The following is a 27,020-nucleotide window of genomic DNA, read 5'->3' as shown; positions in this document are numbered from 1 at the left end:
AAAGCATCAAGGTAAAGCTCTGACAGGTCTTTCTGCATTTACTTTGCATCAAGAGTTGGACAGTTTGTGAACTTGACCAAAAAACTACGGACCCTTCACTTTCCTTTCGTTGTGCTAGGACCCGCTCATGTAAAAGAATCTACCGTGTTTCTTCTACTTCTAGTTGCTCCTTTGGCTCCCTTTCCCTTTGGCACTTCACCTGTGAAAGGTCTCAATAGACTCAAATGATAAGCCTTGTTAATCTTCCAAGTATCGGGTAACTGGAGCTTGAAGGACACATTGATCTTCCAAAGCCTGGAAGGGCCCTTATTATGTCATACTTAGCTGTGGGAAAAGCCTCTCCTTAGCCTTCCTCTTTCTAAGGCGTGCCTTCTCAAAAGGAAGAAGCATCCAATGACCCATTTAGATATATACAGAAGGAAAGTATCTAAGGAAGGGATAGTCTAAGTAGACTACTGTGGTGGAGAACCTTCCAAGTGGGTGTTGTTCTTACCACACAATCGTCTCCCTGCCAAGTGCTGTCCGGGACCATGACTAGGACTAGCCCACCTGTGAAGTGCCAAAACTAGCCCAAAGCTAAGACTAGCCCCACGTGGTTCACCAATGGAACGCTGTAGCTGGGCTATGCTCTCACACCCAAAAACACCCGACATATTACTTGATTTTCAACCAAAAATCCACCCATTATGCTATGCATAAGGTATTTTACCTGGAAGAGGAGATAATCACGGCCTTAAAGGCATATTTTATAACAGGATCCATAAGATCATGTAACGGTATTTGGACCTCAAGCATGGGTTCTTCTGATCACCGATCAGAATTGATTAGAATGGTATCTGAGCTCAGTTGCTTCCTTGTCCTTTGCAAATTGAAGCACGGTCCTTTGGTGGACAACCATGGGGTGTGAAGCAAATGGTCCGGGTAGGATTCATGAGGGCTAGTTGGAGGGTGGGGGGGGGGGGGGGGGGGGGGGTCTCCTCAGTGTCTGGGTGAAGATACACTTCTGAGATATCTCGATATTATGAGGCCATTGTGATCTTTGCCCATTACTGTCATATAGATGGCATGGCATCGCTACGCTTGTTTAGACCGACTCCCGCTTAAAACGCCGCAGTTGTGCAAGCACTCTCTTCGGGCTTCGTGTGTGAGCACATACAAGGGGATTGTCGGCACCAATGGTATGCCAGCGTGAGTTTTTCCAGTAAAAGTGAGTGCAGAAAATTCTGCTAAACAAAGCAGCGAGTAACCGCATGTAGGAGGGAGGAGGTGTAGAAAGTTGAAACCAGGGCTGAAGGCAAGAGGGGTTTTTCCCACCGCAGAAGCTGGCCATGGGTTTTGTGTTGGTGTTGCACGCATACATATATTTTTAAATTGTATTCGTGGAAAAGCATGAAAAGAGAAAGTAGGCGTTTTGGTGTCAGATGCAAGTCCAAAACATTTTCTTTTATGATTGTAAAAGAAGCATCAACTGACCAGTTTTAGTGAGGCTCTCACAAATATAATATGTACTCACTTATGACTCGCTTGTTTTGTAGATCCTTCCCTGGTCAATGATTTAGATCGTGCTACAGCGAGGATCAAGTGCCTTTATTTTCCTATTAAGGGGGTAAGGAATAAGGTTAACAATGGTTTTACATCCTGCCTACTGTTATCTAGTCAGAATCAAAGGTTTATTACTCGGTGCAAAATGTCGGTATTGTTTTGTTTCAAATTCTTTTGATTTGACAGGGAAAGGAAAGCATTGACAATTTACTTGAAGAGCTGCACAATGCAGGAATGGGTATCAAGGAAACATTTCACAATTTCTGTAGGGTCTCCATAAGAAGGCTTGGAAGACTTCTCCCAGATGCAAGATGGGTAAAAGTCCTTTTGGCGTAAAAGTTGTCTAATGAACTTTCTAAGCACGTTCACAAGAATTCGAGCATAAATCATAGAAGATGTACTGGTTCATTAGAGAACTAATTAGTTGCTGTGGAGCATAAATTGTAGATCCAGTGGAACTTCATTAGAGAAGTAATTAGTGTGAAGCACTCACATATTTTTTTTTCTGCTGTGGTTTAGCTTAGACCTCCAATTTTAAGCCTTGTTTGATATCTATCTATCCCAAGGCGTGCAGAATTGATACTTTCTCTTTGTATGTCTGTCTGTTGTCCATTGTCCCTCACCTTTTCTGTCTACTTGCCCAAATCCCAAGCTGCCGCCCTACCTTCCTCAACACGGAGCCCATCAGGACAACTGTCTCTACATGGAGAAGGCTACTTCCGTGCCTTTGCCTCCCGCACCAGCTTCCCCTCCTCTCCTGGTGCTGCAGACTCCCTGACACTTGTTTGGTTGTTTCTCCCTATGTTGATCCTGCTGTTCATCGGTGCCTTGCCTGTTTTGGGTTTGTTTTTCCTCTTCGTCGCTCCTTCCTCTTTCCTTTGTTCTTGTTTTGTTTTTGGTTTCGTGTTTGTGTGGGTGTGTGTCCCTCTGATGGCTTGCTTCTGGGTGTGTGGGTATGAGTGCGTACGAGTGTGTGTGGGTGGAAGCTTTCAAGATTTGGTGCTGCAGCGGATAGGACAAAAGATACACTACTGGAAACTCTCTACTTGGCCTTTGCATGTGAGGCTTCGAATTGTTCAATCAATCCTCATCGCATATATACAGTTTTTCCTACCATTGATCCATTGGTCTTGCCATAAAATTGATATCTTCATGTCTGAAATCTTGGAGCAGCTTTGGAAAACAAATCAGCGAAAGAAAGGGTTGCGATTATTATCTATGGAGAAGCTATGTACTCTAAGAAAACATGGGGGATTGAACATTCTTAATATCCACATACATGTATTCACACGGAAAGCGACTCTGCTGCCTGAGTTTATTCAGCAAATACAACCCTGGACACAGTTGTTGGCATCAATGTGCACGCAACTATATCCAAGGATTTCCCTTTGCTTCTTCTCTATTGGCAGATTGGAAAGTGGTCACAAAGTTTATTTCTTGGCATGGGAGAGATGCTCACACAAGAAATCCTTTGAGACTTGAAAGCATTCATTGGGGTGCCATCTTTTCCGAAACCCTGGGTGAAAAACAACCCCGTAGAGCCTACTTTCTATCTCAAAAGACTGTAAGGACAATTGAGGACGTGGTCAATGATCAGGCCGGGTGCTTTCGTTTCCAAATACTTTGAGAAGATATGGCCTTGGATTGCATTATAGGCCTCTATGGCACATTATCCAGGAGATGCTATCTCCTGCTATCTCCCTTTTCACCACTACCTCCTCTTGTGGCTAATGACCGAGATCAAGATTGGCGTATTATGGGCCTTCCCCTCATGCAGATCTCACTCAAACATCTCTATCAAAAGATGCAGCCTGATCCTTGGATTGCCGATCATTGCAATGCACTATGGAACATGAATAAATCAACATCTTGGTGGCAGAAAAGGTTGCGAGATGTTTGGAATAGCCGGTCTTCCTCTGAAAGAGATAATTCTGTTGGAGATGCCTTAGAGGAGTATTACTTATTGGATGTTACCTCAAAGCCTGTCACATTGCATCAGCTGGATGTGTGAGATGTTCTAGTCATGCTGAATTTCTTGCTCATTTGCTTTGGTATTGTCAACATACTAGAGAGTTTGTTTGCAAAGTCACTCGATCCTTGAGACTACGTTTTCCCTCACAGCATTTTGGAAAGTACTTTTGGCTGTTTGGAGTGCTTCGTGCCCCTCTAAGATCTCATATGCTCTTCTTCACTTGGGTACACTTCTGGTTACTTTAGGGTATCTGGAACATCAGAAACAGGGTAATGTTTCGTCAGCCTCAATTGGATATTTTTCCTACATTCAAGATCTTCTTGAGGCAAACGTAACAGTTCTCTTTTGACAATGGTGACATATCTTTGAACACTTTAGAGATATTCTTCACTTGTTTTTAGAGCTCTGCTGCGACATGCATACTTTTGATGCATAGCCTTTATCATTTGTATGCTTTTCCATTTTTGGTGGATTTTTCCACTCTCTGAGATTTCCCACTCGTAATGTAGAATTAGAACAAAAAAAGAGTGCGTGGAAGCTTGCCCTAAGAGTTTGTGTGTGCACGTATGTGTGTCGCTTGTTGCCCTCTTAGGGCTTGCTTTCGTGTCTGCGTGTACGTGATTGTGTGTGGGTGAAAGCTTGTCCTTAGGGTTTGTTTTGTCTGCTTTTTCGTATGTGTTGCTTTTGTTTAATTGTTTTCTTTTCTCTTCTTTTGGTTGGCTTCGGTTGTTCGTTTGCGGTTTTGGTCATTGTTGTTGCTTGTTAGCCAGCTCGTTTGTTCGGGGTTGGCGAGCTGCTCTCATCTTTGCTCTCTCTACCAAGCTTATTCAACTGTTTTTCACTTGGATGTTGTGTCAAAGCCTCCTACACTTGTCTCCGAGAAGTTACCTCTCTAGCTATGGTCTTTAGGAGCCACCTTCAGCAAGTGGACTACTCGCTCTTCTAGATGAAAGCTCCTTTTCAGCTCCGGTGCAGTGCTTTATTACCCACCTTGTGCCTTCTTCCTAAAGTATCTTCGTGATGTTAGTTGTCTCTTCACCGTCATCTTTGTGCTCTCTCCCTTCTGTTCCTCCATTCCCTCTTGCTGCCAGATTTTTGGCGGGCATCTCCCCAACATCGAGCTTCTCGTAGCTGCTCACTGTCATCTTCACGGCTGGTGGCTTCTGGTGGCTTCGGTTCTTGTTTTACAGTTGCTGAATGAGCTTTTGGTCGAAGTGCATATCTTTCAGAGGCCGTTGACATCCTCTCTCCACTAAACCTGCCAGAGCACTTTTTACTATCTTAAAGCCAGGTTTTTTACCTTGGCCTTCCATCTATTTCGTATGGCCATGTGCCTAGTTGTATCTTGTTTCACAGTTTTCTGTTTGATGTCTATGAGCCTGCTATGTAAACAATGATGTACTTGCTCTCAGAATAGGTGCCATTTGGACATTCTGCGAGATTTCGAAGTAATAGAATTAGCCTCCTTTCCTTTTGTGGGGGGAGAGAGAGAGAGAGAAATGAAATGAAATGAAATGTTATATTAACGTCTTCAAAAGGCCAAAGTGACCTATGAGACCAGAAAATTACAATGTGGTGGATCTGATACAAAGTCAGAGTAAGAAGATGACAAAAATGAAATGACAAATGTCACAATAAAATACTATGGAATCCTAAACTACTAGGTGGAACTAAGCAGCTAGCTGGGATAGCTAGATCACAAGAGATCCAACATCGGTCGCTGGCGGATCTCATCAATCTCCTCCATGGTCAGTAGTCTGACCGGGCGTCGTGCATGTCGAGCCAAAGTGATCCGAATCCTCTGATGCAGCCTCTGCCGATGCTATGTAGTCCTCCGCAGTCGTGGGCGTCTGGATCTCCCCAGCTTAGTCGCTCGGTCGATCAGTGTGCCTCTAGTGTGAGACGACGAGCTCTGTTGTGATAGTAACTCCTCCGGGTGTCCAGTGGCAGCTCTAAAGAAATCTGTGATCTGTCTCTGAGACTGGCTAGCCTCTCCTCTCATCAGGCTCTCTCTGTGTCTGCGTAGCTCGAGCAAAAACAAACCCAAGCATCTCTGATCCTCGTACTGCATGACTCTGGAGAATGGTCCAAAGCCCTCTCTGAACAAGCAATGGAAGCGGCCTCGTATCTCGTAGTACACGGGGTAGTGGCATGTCTAGTGCAACACTGTCTCAGGCTCGATGTCACACAGGGGGCATGTCCTGGCCTCTGCTGGTACTCCGCTGTATCTCCCAGTCTCGATCCGCAGCTGGTGTGAAGATGTGCGTATCTGGCCGATAGCACATCGTACCCCATGAGACAAGTGGGTGTCCATGTATGTGGGCCTTGTCACAAAACCATCAACCGTAAGCTGGAGGAGATGCTCTCTGTAGAAAGCCATCTTCGTGCCGAGCTCCTGTGCTGGCTGTATCCATGTCCTCCTGGTGTCTAGCTGAGTCAAGTCCTGGCGGATGAGCTTGGTGATCTCGGACTGTGTAAGAGTCAGAGAGGGTGCATTCAGTGAGTACTGGAAGGGAGGCAATCTGTCTATGCTGAAGCCATGCGCCTGAAACCATGATGTCATCTCCCCATACCAACATGCTGTATCTCCCTGCATGGCTAACTGTCGAGAGGACTCAAGTGCAAGGCGGGAATATCTGTCTCTGGGAATTTCCCACATGCGGTGTATGAAGGAGACAGATCTGGTGAGCGCCTCAACCACTAGTGGGGGGGCCGCTAGCTCTGCTCGAACAATAGCACGTGGTACTGAGGCCTTGGCTCTAATGAGCCGCGAGATCATAGAGACCAGAGGCTTCTCCATGTCCCCCCATCCATCACTGCGGCCTGTCCTCCCGTGATGATCCAATGAAGGTCCCCAAATCTCAGCTCCATAGAGCAATGCAGAAGCCTTCAGAGTGTCAAACAGCCAGAGCTTCGTCCGAGGCTCCTGAAACTGAACTTGTGAACACATCCTTTCCAATCTACCCAATGTTGCATGGGCTCTTGTCAGTCTAGTCTCTGCTGCCCTCCTCAATGAGAATGTTGGCCCACTAAAAACCACTCCGAGGTAAGTGTACGCATCTGTATACTCCACAGTATCCTAGCCGTATGTGAATGCTGGGGCTGACCTCCTGATCCACTGTGGTGGTATTAAATACCATGACCTTGGTTTTACCAAGGTTGACGGACAAACCACTTTCCTGGGCAAACCTATTCAAAGCATCCAAGTGAAAGAGAGAGAGAGAGAGAGAGAGAGAGAGAGTGAGAGAGAGAGAGAGAGAGAGAGAGAGAGAGAGAGAGAGAGAGAGAGAGAGAGAGAGAGAGAGAGAGAGAGAGAGAGAGAGAGAGAGAGAGAGAGAGAGAGAGAGAGAGAGAGAGAGAGAGAGAGAGAGAGAGAGAGAGAGAGAGAGAGAGAGAGAGAGAGAGAGAGAGAGAGAGAGAGAGAGAGAGAGAGAGAGAGAGAGAGAGAGAGAGAGAGAGAGAGAGAGAGGAGAGAGAGAGAGAGAGAGAGAGAGAGAGAGAGAGAGAGAGAGAGAGAGAGAGAGAGGAGAGAGAGAGAGAGAGAGAGAGAGAGAGAGAGAGAGAGAGAGAGAGAGAGAGAGAGAGAGAGAGAGAGAGAGGGAGAGAGAGAGAGAGAGAGAGAGAGGAGAGAGAGAGAGAGAGAGAGAGAGTGAGAGAGAGAGAGAGAGAGAGAGAGAGAGAGAGAGAGAGAGAGAGAGAGAGAGAGAGAGAGAGAGAGAGAGAGAGAGAGAGAGAGAGAGAGAGAGAGAGAGAGAGAGAGAGAGAGAGAGAGAGAGAGAGAGAGAGAGAGAGAGAGAGAGAGAGAGAGAGAGAGAGAGAGAGAGAGAGAGAGAGAGAGAGAGAGAGAGAGAGAGAGAGAGAGAGAGAGAGAGAGAGAGAGAGAGAGAGAGAGAGAGAGAGAGAGAGAGAGGAGAGAGAGAGAGAGAGAGAGAGGAGAGAGAGAGAGAGAGAGAGAGAGAGAGAGAGAGAGAGGAGAAGAGAGAGAGAGAGAGAGAGAGAGAGAGAGGGAGAGAGAGAGAGAGAGAGAGAGAGAGAGAGAGAGAGGAGAGAGGAGAGAGAGAGAGAGAGAGAGAGAGAGAGAAATGAAATGAAATGAAATGTTATATTAACGTCTTCAAAAGGCCAAAGTGACCTATGAGACCAGGAAGTTACAATGCGGTGTATCTGATATCAAGTCAGATTAACAAAATAAATTAAACTAGACTAGGGATAACAAGATATAAATACTGCGGAATCCTAAACTAAGCGGATAGGTGTGAAAGGCGAGAGGCGTGAAATGTGTGAACTGAGCTATACAATGTGTAGACAATTTGGGAGGGAAGTAGAGATCTATCTACATAGAGATCCATCTTCATCTGCACTCTGGATGACGAAAAAGTATGGCTCAAATCCTTTGCTGTAGCCTCCTTCGAAACTGTGTAGCTCCTCTTCTCCATCGGGGTCGTCTAGATCTCCCTAGCTCAAATGCACGGTCTATGAGAATGCCAGTAGTGCGGGTTGACCTCTCCACTGTTGGTTGCTCCTCTGTCTGTTCTTCTGGGTTTTCAGTATCTAGTGTAAAGAAATCTGTGATCTGTCTCTGGGGTTGTCTCTCTTCAGCTCTCCTCAGTAAAGTTTCTCTATGCCTGTGTAGCTCAAGTAGATAAAGCCCAAGACATCTTTGATCCTCATAACTCATGACCCTAGATAGTGGCCCGAAACCTTCTCTGAATATACAATGAAAACGGCCTCGTATCTCATAGTACACTGTGCAATGACATATGTAATGTACCTCTGTCTCTGGCTCTAGAAGGCATAAGCAGCATATCTTGCTATCTGCTGGTGTCCCTCTGAATCTGCCGGTCTCGATCTCGAGCTGATGTGAGGATGTGTGTATCTGGCCAATGGCACATCGGACACCATGAGAAAGATGCCTGTCCATATAACTAGGTCGAATCACAAACCCATCCCCTGTGAGGTGGAGAATGTATTATCGTCCGCGGGGGAAATGACCCATGGGACCCATAAGAGTTACAAGCGGTCTCCCCTCCTCTACGCGAGAGAGGGGGTGTCATGGGTGTCTTGTAGTAGTTGTGTGTGGAGCTCGAGTATTCGGGCAAAGTACATGCCTAGAATGGTTGGAGAGGGTTGCGTGCGGCTAAGGAGGTCCTGTAAAGTGGTGCATCCTTGTATGAGGGGTCCAAAATCCCCTCGTATATGCGCGTAGGCATGACATTCTAATGCTACATGTTCTACGGTTTCTGGTTTCCCCATATCACAATTATGGCATAACCTCTTCTTCTCATCAATGTGTTGCCACCCTCCTGTTTCAATTCTTAGCATGTGCGATCTCGTACGCATTTGTGTAATGGCTCTCCGTGCTTGCCACAGCATGGCTGTTCGGATATGGGTTTGCGCCAGGGGGAGTGAGACCTTGTAATTCTCACAATATTGCGGGTTGATATACCTGCAATAGTATACAAATTTGGGCTTGTGCCTGGCTGCTTTCCACTTCTCATGTAGTGTATCAAGGATGTCTATATCAAAATTCAGCAAAGCATCAGCTTCTCCCCCCTTTGGTATCTGCATAGTTATGTATTTGTCCACCTTCCACTTCGCAAACCATCTCTTGATATCCTGTACGCAGCTTGATATCCTGTACCCAGCTTGATGAAATGATTTTGCTTTTGTATGTTTTTTGAAGTAGACACCCCTCTTTCCATGCGATGTGTGGGAGACGGTGTGTGGGCATAGATTGTATCTTGAGAAGATATTTGAACACTCTTTAGAGGGCTGAAATTTCGATCGGTTTCCTGCCTGTTTCTAGAGAGAGAGAGAGAGAGAGAGAGAGAGAGAGAGAGAGAGAGAGAGAGAGAGAGAGAGAGAGAGAGAGAGAGAGAGAGAGAGAGAGAGAGAGAGAGAGAGAGAGATGATGATGATGATGATGATGTATTTACGTCCTCGGGGGCCAAAATGACCCATGGGACCCAAAATCTCATATATGAGTTTCCCCCCTTCCCATGTGAAGGAGGGGACGTGTCATTATTCTGTGGTGATTTTGTTTGTGAGTGTGGTGTGATGTTCTAGCACTTTGGCAAGATAGATGCCTAGTGCTACTGGAGAGGGATGTGTTCTTGAGAGAAGCTCCTCAAATGTAGTACATCCTTGAATAAGTTGGGGAAAGTCGACCCGAATGTGCGCATATGCCGGACATTCAAGGGTTATATGTGCCTCATTTTTCAATGAATTCAAGTTGCATCGAGTGCATCTCCTCATGTTTGCATCAATATTCAGCCATCCTCCCGTTTCACTTTTGAGCATGTGTGATCTTGTCCGCATCAAGGTGATTTCCCGTCTCGCACGGTAGGACACCCATGTCCTGATATGTATTTGGGTTTCCCCGGTTTTGTATTCTTCCCAGTATTGCGTATTTATGTGCTTGCAATAATATTCAAACTTGGACCTGTGCATTGCATTGTTCCATCTGCTGTGAAGGGCCTCAAGTAATTGTAGTTCAAAATTCAGCTCGTGCTCATGCTGGGTACCTTCCTCTTCATGAATGTCCACGTATGCTCCCACATTCCATTTAGAGAACCATTTCCTGATGTCCTCAACAAGGCTAGAGGTGAGAAACTTGCTTTTGTGGTTCTTTTGCGGCTTACATCCTACCTCGCATGCTATGTGAGGCAAACGGTTATTAGGCGTCAACTTCACCTTCAAGAGATATCTATGCATTCTTTGCAAAGCAAGCATTTCCAATGGTCTTTGTCTAGTCTCCAATAGCATCACTGAATATGGTGTTGTGGTTTTTATCCCCATATGTCCACATAAGAACTTTTTCTGAATTTTCTCAATGTCATTCCACAGAGAGAGATAGAGAAATGAAATGAAATGAAATGTTATATTAACGTCTTCAAAAGGCCAAAGTGACCTATGAGACCAGAAAGTTACAATGCGGTGTATCTGATACAAAGTCAGATTAACAAAATAAATTAAACTAGGTTAACAAAATATAAATACTGCGGGATCCTAAACTAAGCAGTACAATGTGAAGACAAAATGGGAGGGGAGTAGAGATCCATCTTCATCTGCCCTCTGGACGACGAAAGAGTATGGCTCGAATCCTTTGCTCTAGCCTCCTTTGAAACTGTGTAGCTCCTCTTCTCCATCGGGGTCGTCTAGATCTTCCTAGCTCCAATGCTCGGTCTATGAGAATGCCAGTAGTGCGTGTAGACCTCTCCACTGTTGGCTGCTCCTCTGTCTGTTCTTCTGGGTGTACAATATCTAGTGTGAAGAAATCTGTGATCCCGTCTCTGGGGTTGTCTCTCTTCAGCTCTCCTCAGTAAAGTTTCTCTATGCGTGTGTAACTCAAGTAGATATAGCCCAAGACATCTCTAATCCTCATAACTCATGACCCTAGATAGAGGCGCAAAACCTTCTCTGAATAGACAATGAAAACGGCCTCGTATCTCATAGTACACTGTGCAATGACATATGTAATGTACTTTTGTCTCTGGCTCTAGATGGCATAAGCGGCATATCCTGCTATCTACTGGTGTCCCTCTGAATCTACGAGTCTCAATCTCGAGCTGATGTGAGGACGTGCGTATCTGGCCAATGGCACAATGCAAACCATGAGAAAGATGCGTGTCTATAAAGCTAGGTCGAATCACAAACCCATCCCTCGTGAGGTGGAGAAGATGCTCTCTATAGAAAGCCATCTTTGTGCCCAACTCCTGTGATGGGTCTATCCATGTCCTCCTCGTGTCCAGCTGGATTAGATCCTGACGAATAAGTCTATTAATCTCTACCCGTGTCAGAGACCTCAAGGGTGCCTGTAGAGAGTATTGAAAAGGAGGCAGCCTGTCCATGGTGAAACCATGTGTCTGAAACCATGATGCCATCTATGCAAACCAGCATGATGTATCCCCATGAAGAGCTAATTGTTTGGAGGACTCTAGAGCCACCCTGGCATATCTGTCTCTGGTATCCCACAGACTCTGTACAAAGGAGACTGATGTAGTAAGTGCCTCAATCTCCATAGGGGGGGCAGCTAATTCCGTACGAATGATATCATGCGGTACGGAAGCCTTGGCTCTAATCAGCCGAGAGATCATAGATACCAAGAGCTTCTCCATACGCCTCCAGCCATCCTGGCCTATAGAAGGTCCCCAAACCTGCACCCCATATAACATAGTAGAAGCAACCAAAGTATCAAAGAGCCATAACTTTGTCCTAGGTTCCTGGGATTGAACCTGCGAGCACATCCTCTCCATTCCTCCCAGAGCCGCACCAGCTCTAGTTAGTCTAGTCTCTGCTGCTCTTCTCAAAAGAAAATCTCGGCCCAGTAAAGACTACCCCCTGGTAAGTGTTTGCATTTGTATACTCCACAATCTCCTGACCATATTTGAAAGTAGGTACTGATCTCCTAATCCATTGTGGTGTGGTGTTAAACACCATAACCTTGGTTTTACCTAGGTTTACACACAGTCCACTATCCTCTGCAAAACTGCGTAGTGCATCCAAATGTCGTTGCATACCTTCTGGTGAGTCAGATATCAGCACAATATCATCAGCATATAGCAACAATGGGATCCACGTCCCTGCCAGGTGGGCACCCCTGTCACCCTCTCTGTCAATGTACTCAAGACACCTCATCAACATACATACCAAATAGAGTAGGAGACAATGGGCAGCCCTGTTTCACTCCAATAGTAGAGTGAACTAAATCAGATACCCCTTCCGGAGTGCGTACATGTCCTACCACTGATCTGTACAAAGCCATAATCCCCCAAATCACCTCTATGGGCACCCCCATCTCCTGCAGTCTGCGCATCAATTGAGCTCTTGGTACCATGTCAAATGCTTTGCGAAAATCCACAAAGCTACAATAGATCCGTCTCCCATGTGATCTGCCCTCCTCAATGATGGCCCCGAGTGTCAGAATATGATTAAGAGTGGAGAAAAAACTGACATAAAATAGGACAAAACAAATAATGATGATGATAATCGGTTTCGAAAAACCGAATATGTCGATGTAAATTCATCTCGGAAGGGGTTCCTGTCCAGGAACCGTATATAATGATGTCGCATATTGGCCCCACACATCAGGTGAAGTAATCACTGGGGGAGGGGAGTGCTCATGGAAGAGTCGCCACGCTTCTCTTGAATCCCTACTCAAGAACATCTGATATAAGTCTCGTTCCATCTGAGCTAGGTAAGCTCGCTTCTTCCGTCGCACAAGGCGTCGGAAAGCAATCCGAGACTGTCTGTAAGTGATGACTCCTAAAAGAAAATCCCTCTGAAGCTGGGCTCTCATCTCTCTGCATTCCTCATCATACCAACTATTCTGGGGAATGCTCCCAGAATGTCGTCTCTTGCCCGGCTGAGTGTGTGGGTATGCCACTGATGCAGCCCCATGTAGTGTCTCAGTCAGTAGAGTGGTGCACTCCTCCACTGAGAGGCCTGTATCATTTGTACCAGCTGTGCCTTCCAATAGACGGTCCCAGATCTCCTCTGTATAAACGAAATCAGTCTCTGGAGTAAATGTATAGTGGGTGTGTGACTTGCCTCCTGATGTCTGGGTTGTACTATATTGAAATTTGACGGACAGTGTCAAGAGAGCATGATCTACTGCTATGCCCACTGGCCTGGCTCCCACAGTGAAATCCTGAATGTAGGGGATAAAGCTCGGTTGTGTCATAACATAATCCACTGTACTGGCCCCATGTCCGTGTGGAAAGCATGTGAAACCGGCTGCTCTAGGAAATCGCTGTAAGCCATTAAGTATAGCTAATCCATGTGTAGGCGTCATTTCCATGAGGTATCTCCCATATTCCGTCTGCTCTCTATCATCTGAGCATCTGTCAAGTCCCAACTCACCCACATCCAACTCGCTAAGCATCTCATCTGAAGTGTCGTAGAAGATTGTCTGTGAGTTGCCCGTTCGGGCATTTAAGTCCCCTAGAAGAATGATATCACCATCCCTAGAAAACTCCCATATGTCATCATCTAGTATAAAGAAAGGCGACTGCCCTTTGGATGTAGCATACACTGATGTACTGGGAGGAAAGTAACATATGGCAATATATAGGAATCAACCTGTGTCAGCTCTCAATCTTACCCACATATATCTAGCATGATCATCTCTTTGTACAATATGCAGTAATGGTTGTAGTTCCTCTCTGAATAGCTCTGCTACTCCTCCTGAACCTCTACTCCCATGCTCAGATCTCGCATTTGTCCTGTGAGCTTTCTCCCATCTGTATCCCACCACATGTGGCATCACCTGTCCAGGGGCGTGATGAGTCTCTGAGAAGAATACAATATCCTTGTCTTTGAAAGTGTCCTCAAATGCACCCATGTCCAACCTCATAGACCCATTACAATTCCAGGTAGCCATCTTCAGCGTGGTCCTATATGTCTCGCACCGTCATGCAGTGCGCCGCTCTAAAATCACTACCCGTCCATCTCTATAGAAGGCCATCTTTCCCTTCTCCCTTGCCGCTGTAATCTCTGGCATTACCTCTCTCATATGTGCGAGCTGTGAGAGAGTCAGGCCATCACCAAGGAAAATACCTGTCGTTTTGAGAGTAGGCCTCTTCCTCAAGAATTCCTTCTTCTCTGCCAACGAGGGGAAGCGTAGTATGAGAGCTCTCCCTTTTGAAGACTCTCCCGTGCCATCGCTTTTCTTACCTACCCTCCATGCCTTTGTGTGCAGAGGCTTCTCCATCCCCATCATGGATGTAAGGCTTGTGACCTCTTTCTCCACATTGTTTATGTGCTTGAGACCAGTCACTCTCACATGCAGTGCTTGCATCCGCCTTCTTTGTTCCTCTTCGAGGGTCATGTTGATAAGCGTCGGTGTACACGGAGTTTCTTGGCCTTTCCCTTTCTTGGCGACCTCAATCCATTTTTCGGCCTCGTCTGCCTTTTTCTGTGTCCTTGTTATCATCTCCGCCCATGAAAATGTCTTTGCCACACTCAGTTTTTCTTCCTCTGTGATCATCCTTACCTGTTCCTTGATTTCATCTATTACCGAGGGCTGAAATTCGCCTTCCTCTAGTCCACATCTTACTCTATCAGCAAACTCCTGTTTAAGGGCCGAGACTTCTTTTTTGAGTGTCCGTATCTCGGCGTTTGGGTTCTCCTGTTTGAGGGTTGAGACTTCTTCTTTGAGTATCTGTATTTCTTCGTTAAGGCTCTCTTTCTCCTTCTTCCATTGTGCGCCTTCATTGAAGATGTCATAATAATCAATATCTAATTCTCCTAAATGATTTTCTCATATTAAACTGATCATTTAATGTGGGGAAGTGCCAAGGGAGAAAAAGCTAGAATATTGGTTAAGTTAGCAGACCGGCCACAGTAGGGATCCAAAGGAGGGAAAATAGGGATCCAAAGGGGGGGCCATCTGCAAAAGAGCCATGTGAAACAACGGGCTAAAAAGACCCTAAGGTTCAGCCCATTAAGACTTCCAAAATGCTAAGGTTCCAAAATTCAAAGGTTGTGTCCAAAGGTCAACCTTAGGGAAAATTGGATGCTTAGTGTGTGCCCAAAAAGTCTTTCTGCATCCCTACATGGGAGGGGGCGAGCCCCAAAGCTAGGGGATGAGAGAGAAAGCCACACACACACACACAGGCTCCCTTTACACAAAGGGAATGAGGGACACATGTCAGCTCCCTAGGCCAGATGCCCACAAGGTATGCCCAATTCCTATTGGAAGACCCTTGAAGTGGACCAATGAGAATTAGGCTAGAGTAAATCTAGTTTAATTAATTTAAAAACATTTAATAAAAGAAACCAATAAGAATTAAGTGTCCTAGAAGACTATTGGGCAGTCTCCCAAGGGGTCCAATGAGCATTCAGGAGCCCTATGGCTTGCCTGATTCCTATTGGCCAGGAGGCAAAGGGGTCCAATGAGAGTTTAGTTTAATTATTTAATTATCTAAAGCTCTCACAAAAGGGGAAAGGGGGACACATGTCAGAAGGCTATCACTTATGCTGCTTAATCCCTATTGGCTTGACCTGGGGGGGTCCAATAAGGCAAAAGCCAGACTAACATACCAGCTAGGGCTCGCCCAAGAGAGAGAGGGGGCTGATTTTTGCTTGGCATTCACTCTCACATTCTCACACTTGACCATGTGTGAAGGGAAAATACTCTATCTCCTCCCAAGCTTTAATGGAGAGCTCATCACCTACTCCAAGCTTGTGAGATAGAAGCCTACATCAACACTCTCTTGGCATGTGGATGCAAATCCAACCAAGAGCCAAGCTTCAATGCATGCTCATCTTCTCTACCAAGCTAATTACTAAGCTAAGCTATGCTAATATGAGTGATTATGTGAGGAGATGTACTTCTTTCTCGTAAGATACTTCTTTTTCCTCTCAATCTACTCTCATACCCTGCTAGCTCTCACCATCTTCGAAGGTGTGTGAGGTCTTGGGTCTGAGAACGGGGATAATTCAAGTTGTGTTTGATTAAGTGTTTTGCTTGGTGTATGAAGCTTCCATCTTCATTGCACTAGCTAGTCTTGAAGGAACACAAAGAATTGTATTGTACAATGTCTCTCTTGATGGGAGAAACCATAATACAAAGCCTTTTGGAGGGGGGACCGGCTCCATGCAAATCCGGTCCTCAACTGTTGTCAATAGCTTAATTGCTCTCTCTTTTGAAAGTATTGTCGATGCTATCTAACTAGGTGTTATGCTTTTTGTTGCTCTCTCCACCCAAGCACTCTTGTAATTCTCATTAGGAATCAACTCTAATGAAATGCTCACTATGTTCATGCTAATTTCCGCTACACATAAGATTTTAGGCCATTAAATGTTACAGAAGACCATCTGAAGGAGGTTGGCCTTCTCCTTTCACCATCCTTCCATCTCTGTTTTCCACTCCTTCATTTCCCTCTCCATCTGCGCCATCCGCTTGTTCGTGAGCATGAAGGTTGCCTTTGCTCGCGACTTGCAAACATGTGAGACATTGACGGCATCCGTGTTCTTAGCAGGGTCTTGTGTAGAAGAGATTGCTTCCATGCTTTGTCATTCAGGAGATTTATCCGGTTTACTTACCATTTCGCACACAGAATTTTCCACTGAAGCTGAGCTACGCGTATGATGTCTTCCCAGCTACATGTACGATGCCTGACCTACGCGTAGAATGACGACCTACACGTATGGTGTCTGTCGACCTACGCATGTGATGACCTCCTGCGTAACTGACCACCAGCTGCTACTGTCCAGCTTTTATGCAGTAAAACCTCATGTGATAAGAGGGCCTTGCGCCAGATGTCTTAACTCCCAACACTGTCCAAAGCTGTCCTGCTCATATCACGCAGCCCCTGGCAACTTGAGAATGCCTGCAAGTGAAGGCAACCCTGAAGGGCGCAGAGCATGTACCCTGCTGAATGTAGGTGATGCAGTCCCCAGCGGGTCTACCCTAGCTTCAACCCCCGTAGGAAAAGAGCGTCTACATAACCCCCTGCTGGAGATAACCTGCGCAGTCAACAAGCCCGCTCAGGGCGCCAAATGTACCTGCTCGCAGCCCCCTTTTGAGGTACTACCCCACTGCAAGAGCTCGAGATAGACCCCTCTGTGATATCTGTAGCGCGGATAATGTGTCGTGCTCTCTACAGTGTCGGTGCCCCTCAGTGCAATGTGCGTGACAATCTCACTCAACAAATGGAAACTCTCTCAAACAAATGAAACACCGAAACAATGGATAACAACAGAGACACAGCTGTGGACCAGAACATATGGACTCGACTAGCTCACGGAACCATGTACAGACTCAGGCGTGGCAGCACACTCAGCTCCAGCCCAGGACTCACAGGTACAAATGGGGTGTCGAGGCTCAGATGTGCAGGGATGGTGAAGCAGTGCTCTGTGTAAGACTCTCTCTAGACGACTAAGTGCAAGATAAGATAGAACTGTCCAAAACGACTACTGATATGTACAACCATAAGAGCCACCAACGGCCCATAAATGTCCAGCCAGCTAAGTCTATCTCCAAACTGAGTGGTGGTGGTGACCTGGCCACGATGTCCACCAGACCACCGTAGGTACCCTACCACGTGTCACTCCCAGCCCAAAGGGTCCGTCTAGTGTGAACCAGACCAACTGTAGCTAACTGTCCAACTGCCTGTCCTGTGAAGTGACACTGTAGCAGGTTACAGGTTGCCCGCCACAAGACTGGTCACCGTCTCGGTTAGCCAAAACTGAATGAAACTGCAAAAGTAACTATATGTACAATGAAAGATGAGGTAAAAGCACAGGCTTGTCACCCAATGGAAAGTGTCGTCCCCACTACTGCTCCAGAAGTATCCGGATCGGGAGGAGCCATCAGATCGATAGTGTAACTATGCGGTTGCTGTACTGTGCTTTGCATAACCTGGTTTCCTGTGGTTGTAGCAGCCATCTGCTGCACAGCGGATGGGAGCACCTGCCTTGAAGTGAACTCCGGACGCCTAGTAACGCAACCATGGTGGTGTGCACCAGCAACACCGTCACAGCAAGGAACACTCTGGCTCTGCATGTGTGGCATGTGGACCTGAGACCCCTGCTGAGTGAAGTACTAGACGTGCGGCTGTGGATAGTGTCCCATGAACTGCTGAGAGGACTGAGAGGGACCTGCTGGGTAGTGTCCCATGAACTGCTGAGAGGGCTGAGAGGGACCTGCTGGCGCTGCAAAGGTAGCTGGATTTTGGACCTGTATTCCTGGCCTAGTCCATCCATATCCCACGGGAGCCTGGGTAGGCCTGTTATCATACATAAGCATTTCTTGAAATCCGTGCACCTGTGCTTTTAGGTCATCAATAATCCTCGACTTTATCTTCAATGCTTGCTGTAGTGCAAAAATCGTTGCATCTCGATCTGCGATGGCACTCTCGGCAACTCGCAGAGATCCCTCCATCACTGCGTATGTGGCCGAGTGATGCTGGTGGGTTGCAGCTAGCTGCTCCACACCTAGCTCGATGGTGGCAATAGCAGCTCTGGAGTCCTGAAGCAACTTCTCTGAAAGCTGAAACAGAGAAGTGGAGTCGGTCCTACTTGAAGATCCCTCAGATCGATGTGATGCTGGAGGATGCACATGTGGCGCTGTCGGCGAGCTAGAAGTAGGTGCAGTTGGTGGCACAGTCGGGGAGCTAGAAGTAGGGACACTTGGTGTAGTAGGTGCCTTCGAGATTGTTGTTGTAGGTGGAGCGAGTGATATGTTGACCGGTGTATGAGTGAAGATGGGAGAAGAAGGAAGAGGATCCTGTAGGGGTGAAGTGACCATCCTCTCCTGAGGAGCGGCAGTAGAGACTGGTGCCGGCACAGCAGAACCAGGTGTAGAAGTAGACCTATGACGCTGAAGATGTACCCTAGTCTGCTGGCTCTCAGAAACTGGCAAGGAGAGTAGAGACTTCACTGTATCCTTCATCACTTTCGCCTTGATCTTCTTTTTCTTGGTGACTGTGGGGTCAACCTGCATGCTCACGGTTTTCCTTTTCCCTTTTGAGGTTCCCTGTTCCTCATCCACTTCATTTATGTTAATAGGTATGTTTATGATCCATGCCAAGAGAGGTGCCGCAAAACATCTAAAAGTTAACTGCACAGACTGCACTTGGGCCCGAAATCTTTTAGCCCTAGACTGCAAAGAGGTGAAGAGAATTTGGTGGAATCCACATGGGATAGTGTGGATTAAACAGTATAGCCCGTCGCAGTGGGAGAATGTAGTGAGAATATCTATTTGAACCTTGTCTTCTTTGGCATCCCGAGCTAGAAAGTAATACCTGAAGATTGCGAGAAGCCGTCTGTTTCGCTCATAATTTGGGTGATCCGAGCTCAATAGCTCTTGACATGCTTGAATTGTCGCATCCTTGGACAACAAAGAGAAAGTGCGAGTAGTAGACTTCACAACTGGAAAGTTGGTCATACCCATGGCATGGCCAAGCCTTGTAGCTGTTAGCTTGTGACCCCGGACCTTTGGAAAGTTTTTCAACAATTGATGTATGAATTCTGTTGGAACAGTATCAGGTAAATTTGCATCAGCCAATGCTGTGAGGCCCAGAGTCCGTAGATGAGCAGTCGAAAGTACCTCACTGAGAGATGGTCGAGGTTGTTCCATATGAAAATGTAAGGAAAATGCTATGCGATTTTTTGAAGAAGCAGGCCTCTTGATTTCATGAGTGATGATTTGCTGCTTTTCTTTTTTCTGAGCCACCTTTGAGTGCTCCTCCTGATCACTGGAAGCACCTGACTCTGAATTTACATCTGAATCATCAGATGCTGCTGAGTCTGCTTTGTAGCTCTCATCACTTGGATCACTGGAGGTAAAGTCATCTATGTCATGGCTGCTGCTGCTTGCAGATACTTCATCTGCTTCGCTCTCTGATTCTTCAACCAGAGCTTTCCTCCTCTTCAACTCTACCTTTTTCTTGCTACTTCCTTCTTGCTGTTTCTCCTGCTTGCTACCCCCTGCCATGGTGAGGTCGGATGACAAACGGATGACAAACAAAGCCGCTGAGTAGCCAAGTGATGGAAAAGCACTGAGTAGCCAAGTGATGGGAAAGCAGTCAGATGCAGACCAAGTTAGATTTCCCTGCAAAATTTCCCAATCGGATGCAGACCAAGTTGGATTTCTTCTGCTAAATCGTTAGGCTGGGGCGAGTAATTTAGGGTCGGGTAAATTCGAACCAGAGCAGGGCAGGGGTAGAGGGTAGGGGCGAAAGTGGGAGGTTAGGGGCGAGAGGGTGCTGTGGTGAGAGGGTAGGGGCGAGGGGTGGATAGGGGCGAGAGGGGGTGTGGGAGAGGGTAGGGGCGAGAGGGGAGGATAGGGGCGAGAGGGGGTGTGGGAGAGGGTAGGGGGCGAGAGGTTAGGATAGGGGCGAGAGGGAGGATAGGGGCGAGAGGGGTTGTGGGAGAGGGTGGGGGGGCGAGAGGGGGTGTAGGAGAGGGTAGGGGGCGAGAGGTTAGGATAGAGGTTAGGATAGAGGTTAGGATAGGGGCGAGAGGGGGTTTTAAGTGAGGGTACAGGGTAGGGGCGAGAGGGGTGTGGGAGAGGAGAGGGGCGAGCATCAAGGGGTAGGTAGGGCGAGGGTTTGAGAGACTGGTCGGTTAACGGCTTAGGAGTGTGAGCAGGTACAAAGTGTTGACATGTTAAAAAATGCGAAGAGAAGGTAGAAAGTGTTAGTAGATACAACGAGAGGATACTTTTTGAGCAGGTACAAAGTTCTAGCAGATACAAAGAGAGGGCAAATTTTGACTCCAAATAAAGAAGGGTATTAGTAGATTAAGGTCCCTGCAGCAAAACTGAAATTTTAATGGCACCAAAGGTTTTTGCTGCTATTGGAATCAAGAGGTCTTTGATATTCTTTTCATAGACAGTAGTGCATTGGGAGTCTCATCAAATTCTTTATTACACCTTGTTCACTGTAAAAATCGCCATCTAAGCAGAGTTTCCAAGCAGATTCCACTTTTCAAACTGAACAAACCCAAGTTTGAACAAACCCACTCCGACGAGAAGCTTGACTGAAAGCTTAACTGGAAGGACCTTGATACTTAACCGCAAATAACACTGAGATAGAAACAATTAGAGGAGTGACTGAACTGTAGAAGTTCCATATAATACCCAATTACCAGGACTTAGTGGAGAAAAGATATCTTAGAGGAAAGGCGGAAACTTACAGATAGCAGAACCCTAGACAGTAACAGATTCATTCTGGTGGAAAGCTAGTGGGAAGTAGAGAGATGGGACATAGAACCTACAGATGGCGGAATAGTTGCAGACCCTTTACTCAGAGGAGTAATAGCACTTGATTCTGGAGCCATTTACCAATGGCAAAGAAACGCCATCCAAAGTGACTAACTGGATGGCCCCCTGTGGTAAAATCTCCTGTACTCTGAAGGGCCCTTGCCAAGCTGGAACCAGCTTCTTTGCTTTTTTCAAATATTTTGCTTGATAGAGTAGCACTAGTGTGCCTTGCGTTATTTTCGGCTTTCCGAGGTGGCGATCATGCCACGCTTTGCGACGAAGTTGCTCCGCTTGCAGAGCATGTGAAGCTAAGCGGCGGCTTTCCTCCAATAAGGTGAGACGAGATATAGAAGCACATTCCATACCCGAACTTGCACGCAGACTGCCCACTCTAGGGGATCCGGAGTTGAACTCAAAAGGAGCTATGGCTTCCAAACCGTAAGCCAGTTGAAAAGGCGTGTGATTAGTTGTTGCTTTGAAAGATGTGCGGTATGCCCAAAGGGTACCGTGCACAGCTTGAGCCCAAGATGCTGGATGGAGATGACATGCTTTCCGTAGTAGGGCGATCAGAACCTTGTTGGTGCTCTCGGCCTGCCCATTGGCTCTAGGGTAATAGGAGCACGAATTGCGGTGAAAAATCTTGTAATTTTCCAGCAAAGTTGAGATCATGTCATTGACAAAATGACTACCCCTATCACTGGTGATCTCCAAGGGACAGCCAAATCTGCATAAAATATTTTCATATAAAAATTTGGCCACTGTGTTGCCAGTGCAATCTACTGTCGCTAGTACCTCTGCCCACTTTGTTGCATAGTCTGTACCCACTAGCAGATATTTGGGATTACCTGGTTGGGCCGGGGGATATATTGGTCCCACAAAGTCCAAACCCCATCTCTCAAAAGGTAGCCACGCCATCGAGACCTGCAGAGGACGGTTGGATTGCTTACTCGGCTTCGGCCCACATCGCTGGCACACATCACAAACCTTAGAATATGCTATTGCATCCTTAAAAATGTAGGGCCACCACAGACCACTCTGTAGAATCTTCTGGGCAGTGATGTGACCAGGATAATGGCCACCAGTGGGACCAGTGTGGGCATCCTCCACCTCATGAGGCGAGACACAACGCTTCAGCACACCATCTGGTCCTGATTTATAGAGCGGGCCCCCAAACAAAGTGAAAGGCCTGCACTTCAACAGCAATCTCCTCTTCTGCAGTGGAGATGCATTCTCTGGGTACAACCCAGTAGATAGAAAATGTAAGACCTCGCCGTACCATTCCGGTGTTGTATCTATCTTAAAAGGACTGCTATCGGGAAAGTCGTCCGCAATTCCGGTAGCTTCTTCACCTGTGTGAATGCGAGAGCGGTGGTCAGCCATTACATGTTGCTTACCAGGACGGAGTACCACTTCAAAATCAAACTCTTGGAATAGGAGGAGCCACCACCATACTCGACCTGCGACCTGTGGCTTATTAAGCAGATAGCGCAAGGCATGGTGATCAGTAATAATTGTGAAGTGGACCCCTAGCAAATAGTGCCGAAATTTGTGTAGAGCATATACTATAGCCAAACCTTCCCTCTCTCTGGTGCTATAGTTGCGCTCTGCTTTGGTGAGTAGGCAACTTGCATAATGTACAGGGCGATCCAAGTTGAACTCTTTGCCAGGCTGAGTCAGCACAGCACAGCACGCACAGCCAGCAGACTGGCATCTGTATGCACATGAAAAGGTAGGGCCCAATCCGGGGCAACTAGAATGGGCGCTTCAGTGAGGCGTTTTTTGAGGTATGCAAATGCTTCATCCTCTGGTGTAGACCACTGGAAGGGAACAGCAGCACTGGTGAGCCGGATCAATGGTTGAGCCACCTGTGCATACATACGTATAAACCTGCGATGATAGCCGGTGTGACCCACAAAGCTTTGAACACCTTTGGGATTTATGGGAGGAGGTAACTTCAAGATGGCCACTATCTTCTCTCGGTCAGGTGCTAAACCTTGAGCAGACACCAGATGGCCCAACAGTGTGCCCTTGGTGACCAAAAAATGACACTTGTTCGGATTGAGCTTCAAACGTGCCTCTATGCACCTGAGGAAGACTGCAGAGAGCTGAGCAAGATGCTCCTTTAGATTTTCCAGTGGGGTCGAACATTGAGCACCCGAGAAGGTGGAAAAGTCGTCCATGAATATGCGAAGGTGATCAGTAAGCAGAGGACAAAAGATGAGATATACTATGCATATGCGAAGGTGATCAGTAAGCAGAGGACAAAAGATGAGATATACTATGCGATTGAAAGAAGGCGGTGCATTTTTAAGCCCAAAAGACATTCTAGTGTAGATGAAAATACCCCAGGGAGTCACAAAAGCTCTTTTGATTTGGTCGTCAGGATGTATTCCTAACTGATTGTAGCCATTGAACCCATCCATAAAACTATATAGTACATGGCCAGCGACATCTTCAAGGACTCTCTCAGTGAAAGGGGTTGGAAATCCATCCGGTATTGTGACCTTATTCAAACCCCGGTAGTCAACGCAAACTCGAATTTTGTTGGACTGCTTCTTTGGGGCAATAACCATAGGGGACAACCATTCTGAGTGCTCTACTGGTACAATAATACCTGCTTCTTGCATTTTCTCCAACTCGATTTTGATTGCTTCTGCATATTTGGGATTCAGTTTGTAAGCCCTTCCTCTGACTGGCTTAGCCCCCTCAACCAGAGGAATTGTGTGGACTCCTGGCTCTGCTGGAATTCCCTTCAAATCGTGGTAAGACCAGGCAAACACTTCCTTGAAAGAGTGCATGAAAGAGATTACCTGGTCGAGTATAGCGGGATGATCCCATAACCAAGCGGCTAACAAGATGTGGGCTGATGGTTGTCGGGCCGCCTAGGTTGACCTCTCTGACTGGGTCAGGCAGTGCAGTGGGCGAGGCTGCGTCAGAATAGAAGACCGTGCCGCCTCTGTGAGCTTCTGGACATTATGAGCTGGCGTTTGATCAATGTTGAAATCTGCATACTCTTCCTGCAACCATCCTGATGGAAGCTCTGCGAATGGTAAAGTCCTCAGATACCTCAAAGTGCTCCGGCATGGGTGGAGATTCAGATGGAATGGAGGTTAAGGAGGGAAGTGGGGTGTTGGCCAACTCTTGCAAGGGAGACTTTTTCCCCCTTCTATGGTGGGTTATAGGCTCACCCAAGCCGATGGTTTCAATCAATGGACCCTGTGAAGGATGGTCATCAGAGACTGGCCCACATCGTTCTGGCGCACTTGGCTGACTAGGATTACTGGCTTCAAGTGTAGGATCAGGGGAAGAGGGTGAATCTGTTGTCAAGGGTTGAAGAGAGACTACATAGCATGGCATCGAAGATGTAGCTTCTAACCACTGCAGTAGGTCTTCATCGGACCCATCAGGAGGGACCGACTGTTCCAAGTCAGGGTTGGACTCTACTGACAAAGAGCTATGCTGAACGACCGCATCCATGCCTCCTTCGAGACGAATTTGTTGCATTGGAGAGCCAGGGGTATGTATCCACATGGCGTCGTTTCCCCAGTCATGAAGTGCTTTCGTATGTCGCAACCAGGGCCTACCAATCAGCAAGGGATAACCTCCCTCTACCTGGGGAAGATGAACTACCACAAAATCTAAGTCAAAAGTGAAATCTTGTACATTCAGAGGTACCTTGTCGACTATGCCCACTGGGTAGACTATTCTCTGATCAGCCAATGTAACAGTGAAAGGAGCAGGTCGGGTAGGCTGTAGACCTAAGGCCCTCATAGTGAATTCGGGCATCAAATTGATTCCAGATCCACCATCAACGATGACGCCGGATAGCTGCTGTCCAAGAATAGATACAGTGAGGCGAGGACTTTTATAATTGGTGAGTGGAGCAGTTGGATAGGAAATCAAATAAGACTCTGAGGGCTGTACAGGGAGGTGCCCGCCACTAGGCCCAGCCCCCGGGTACAGAGACTGAATGATTGACAGGGTGTCACTTCTAAGTGTTGCGTCAAGCTTTAGCATGTCGTATAGTGACACCTGCTGAAAAGTATTTTTCAAGATGGCTTCTGCTGTGGGCTTGGCGCCTTCGAACTGGGCTCCCTTTGGGACCTTAATCTGTTCCAAGTCAGCCACTGCTTCTAAGAAGGCTCCATCAATGTCAGATAACAAGGAAGTTGATTTGCTCTGAGCAATTGGGAAGGACTTGTCCTTTGGGTCAGGTAGACCAGATTGAGGAAGTGGAGACTGGCGATGTGGACCTGTGGGTAGACTGAGACCAAGAGCTGCTCTTTGTGCCTGAGTAAGGACACCAGCAGGCTCCTCCACTTGCAGAGGCTTAACCACATGAGTAGCAGGTGAAGGTTGAGGCACGGTGTTCACAGTAATCAAATTTATCGTCGAAAAGGTGAATTGGGCTGGTTCTGAGTCGAGAGCTGAAGACGTGGATGCCCTTTGCTTGGGCCTATACTGTAGTGATCCTTCGAATCAGGGCAATGACGACAAGGGGGGGACCCCTCGGGTAAAGAGACACTTGCTCTGATAATGCCCATATTCTCCGCGTCTGTAGCAGAGTATGGCCGATTGGAAGGACGAAACGGGGGACGGAGGTGGTTGCTGCATGGAGTTGGAAGCCGAGGTGTAGGAAACTTTGAGGAATGAGGGAGGACTCGCATGATAAAAGCTGTGGGGTGCAAAGTGTTGTGCATACCTTGCTGCATAGGGGGTGTTGTCAGCAGAGGAGGCAACTGGTTTTGATGGCCGTAGGGTGAGCACCTTGTTGGGATGCAGGCGCTATAGCCCTTGTTTACAGAGAAGGACCAAGCAGTTGGGTCTTTGTCGCTTCCTAGGGTGTAACAATCCTTATCTCTTCATGTCTTTAGATTTATAACAGAAGTGGCAGTAAACGAAGGGGGATTCTGTGGGGGGTGCCTTGGAGAGCGGATCATCGATGGAGATACACAACCATGCCTTAGTCTCTTGCTGACACTTGAGCTCTTCTAACTCGCGCTTAATCTGTTCCAATGCCTCATTATGTGTAGGCTTCTCTTGTCTAAGAGAGAAGGACCTCTCCTCTTGAAGAGCTTGTTGTAGCTTTAGGGCTTCCAGTTCCCTGCGTAAAGAAGTTAAAGGATCAGTAGGACTACCTTCAGAGAACACAAAGGGAGTATCTATTTGAGGAGAGTTGTTGAAGAGCTTCCTAGCCCCCTCTATTCTAGTAGCAGCTGCGATGAACTCGTCGAGAGTGACGTCGGGTCGGAGACTCTCTCGGAGTTTTTGCTGAGAAGTTTTGGGAAGCGCCTTCTCCACCCACTTTTTAACCATGAATTCACTGGGTTGTTGGGGAAGCTTGGCCACCAGTGACTTAGTTTTAGTCATAAGCTCCTCAAAAGTCTCCTCAGGCTTGAGCACCATGTTGGCCAACTCATCCAACACCTTCTCCTGGTAGTCACCCGGCCTGAAGGCTGCACAGAACTGCTGTCTTAAGGCTGCCCAAGTTGCAAAATGGTTCTCTGCAAATTGGCTGTACCATTTATCTGCTAGGCCATCCAAGGTGGATGGAAATAGTACCAAGTAAGCATCTTTTTTGTTCAGCCCACATCCCCTACAGAGAGATACAAATCTTCTTGCATGGTCGTCAGCATCTTCTGAAGAAAGCCCTTTGAAGGTAGGGAACTTGATGTTCACCTTGGCCAGAACACTAGCTAGTGGCTCCATGATTCTTTGCTGAGTCTGTTGCACAATAGCTTGCTGTAGCAGAATAGGGGAGAGCTTTTCTGGAGAAGGTGATCGGGAAGATGGGGA

General features: G+C 47.0%; 1 protein-coding gene across 2 annotated transcripts in view; it reads left to right on the top strand.

The window, feature by feature from the left end:
• The window catches only part of LOC147453822 (structural maintenance of chromosomes flexible hinge domain-containing protein GMI1-like), a 232,778-nt gene that overhangs the window by 49,644 nt on the left and 156,114 nt on the right, over window positions 1-27,020 (top strand). For both annotated transcript variants that reach the window (XM_086515908.1, XM_086515909.1), the window contains 2 exons: window positions 1,536-1,606; window positions 1,729-1,857. In XM_086515908.1, coding sequence (XP_086372034.1) covers window positions 1,536-1,606; window positions 1,729-1,857 — 200 coding nt within the window. The remainder of the gene's footprint in view (window positions 1-1,535; window positions 1,607-1,728; window positions 1,858-27,020) is intronic.

Source organism: Adiantum capillus-veneris, chromosome 7, assembly GCF_014529385.1.
Source record: "Adiantum capillus-veneris isolate H3 chromosome 7, ASM1452938v2, whole genome shotgun sequence".
In the NCBI taxonomy this organism is placed as follows: Eukaryota; Viridiplantae; Streptophyta; class Polypodiopsida; order Polypodiales; family Pteridaceae; genus Adiantum; species Adiantum capillus-veneris.
This window is presented reverse-complemented; position numbering and strand designations above follow the sequence as displayed.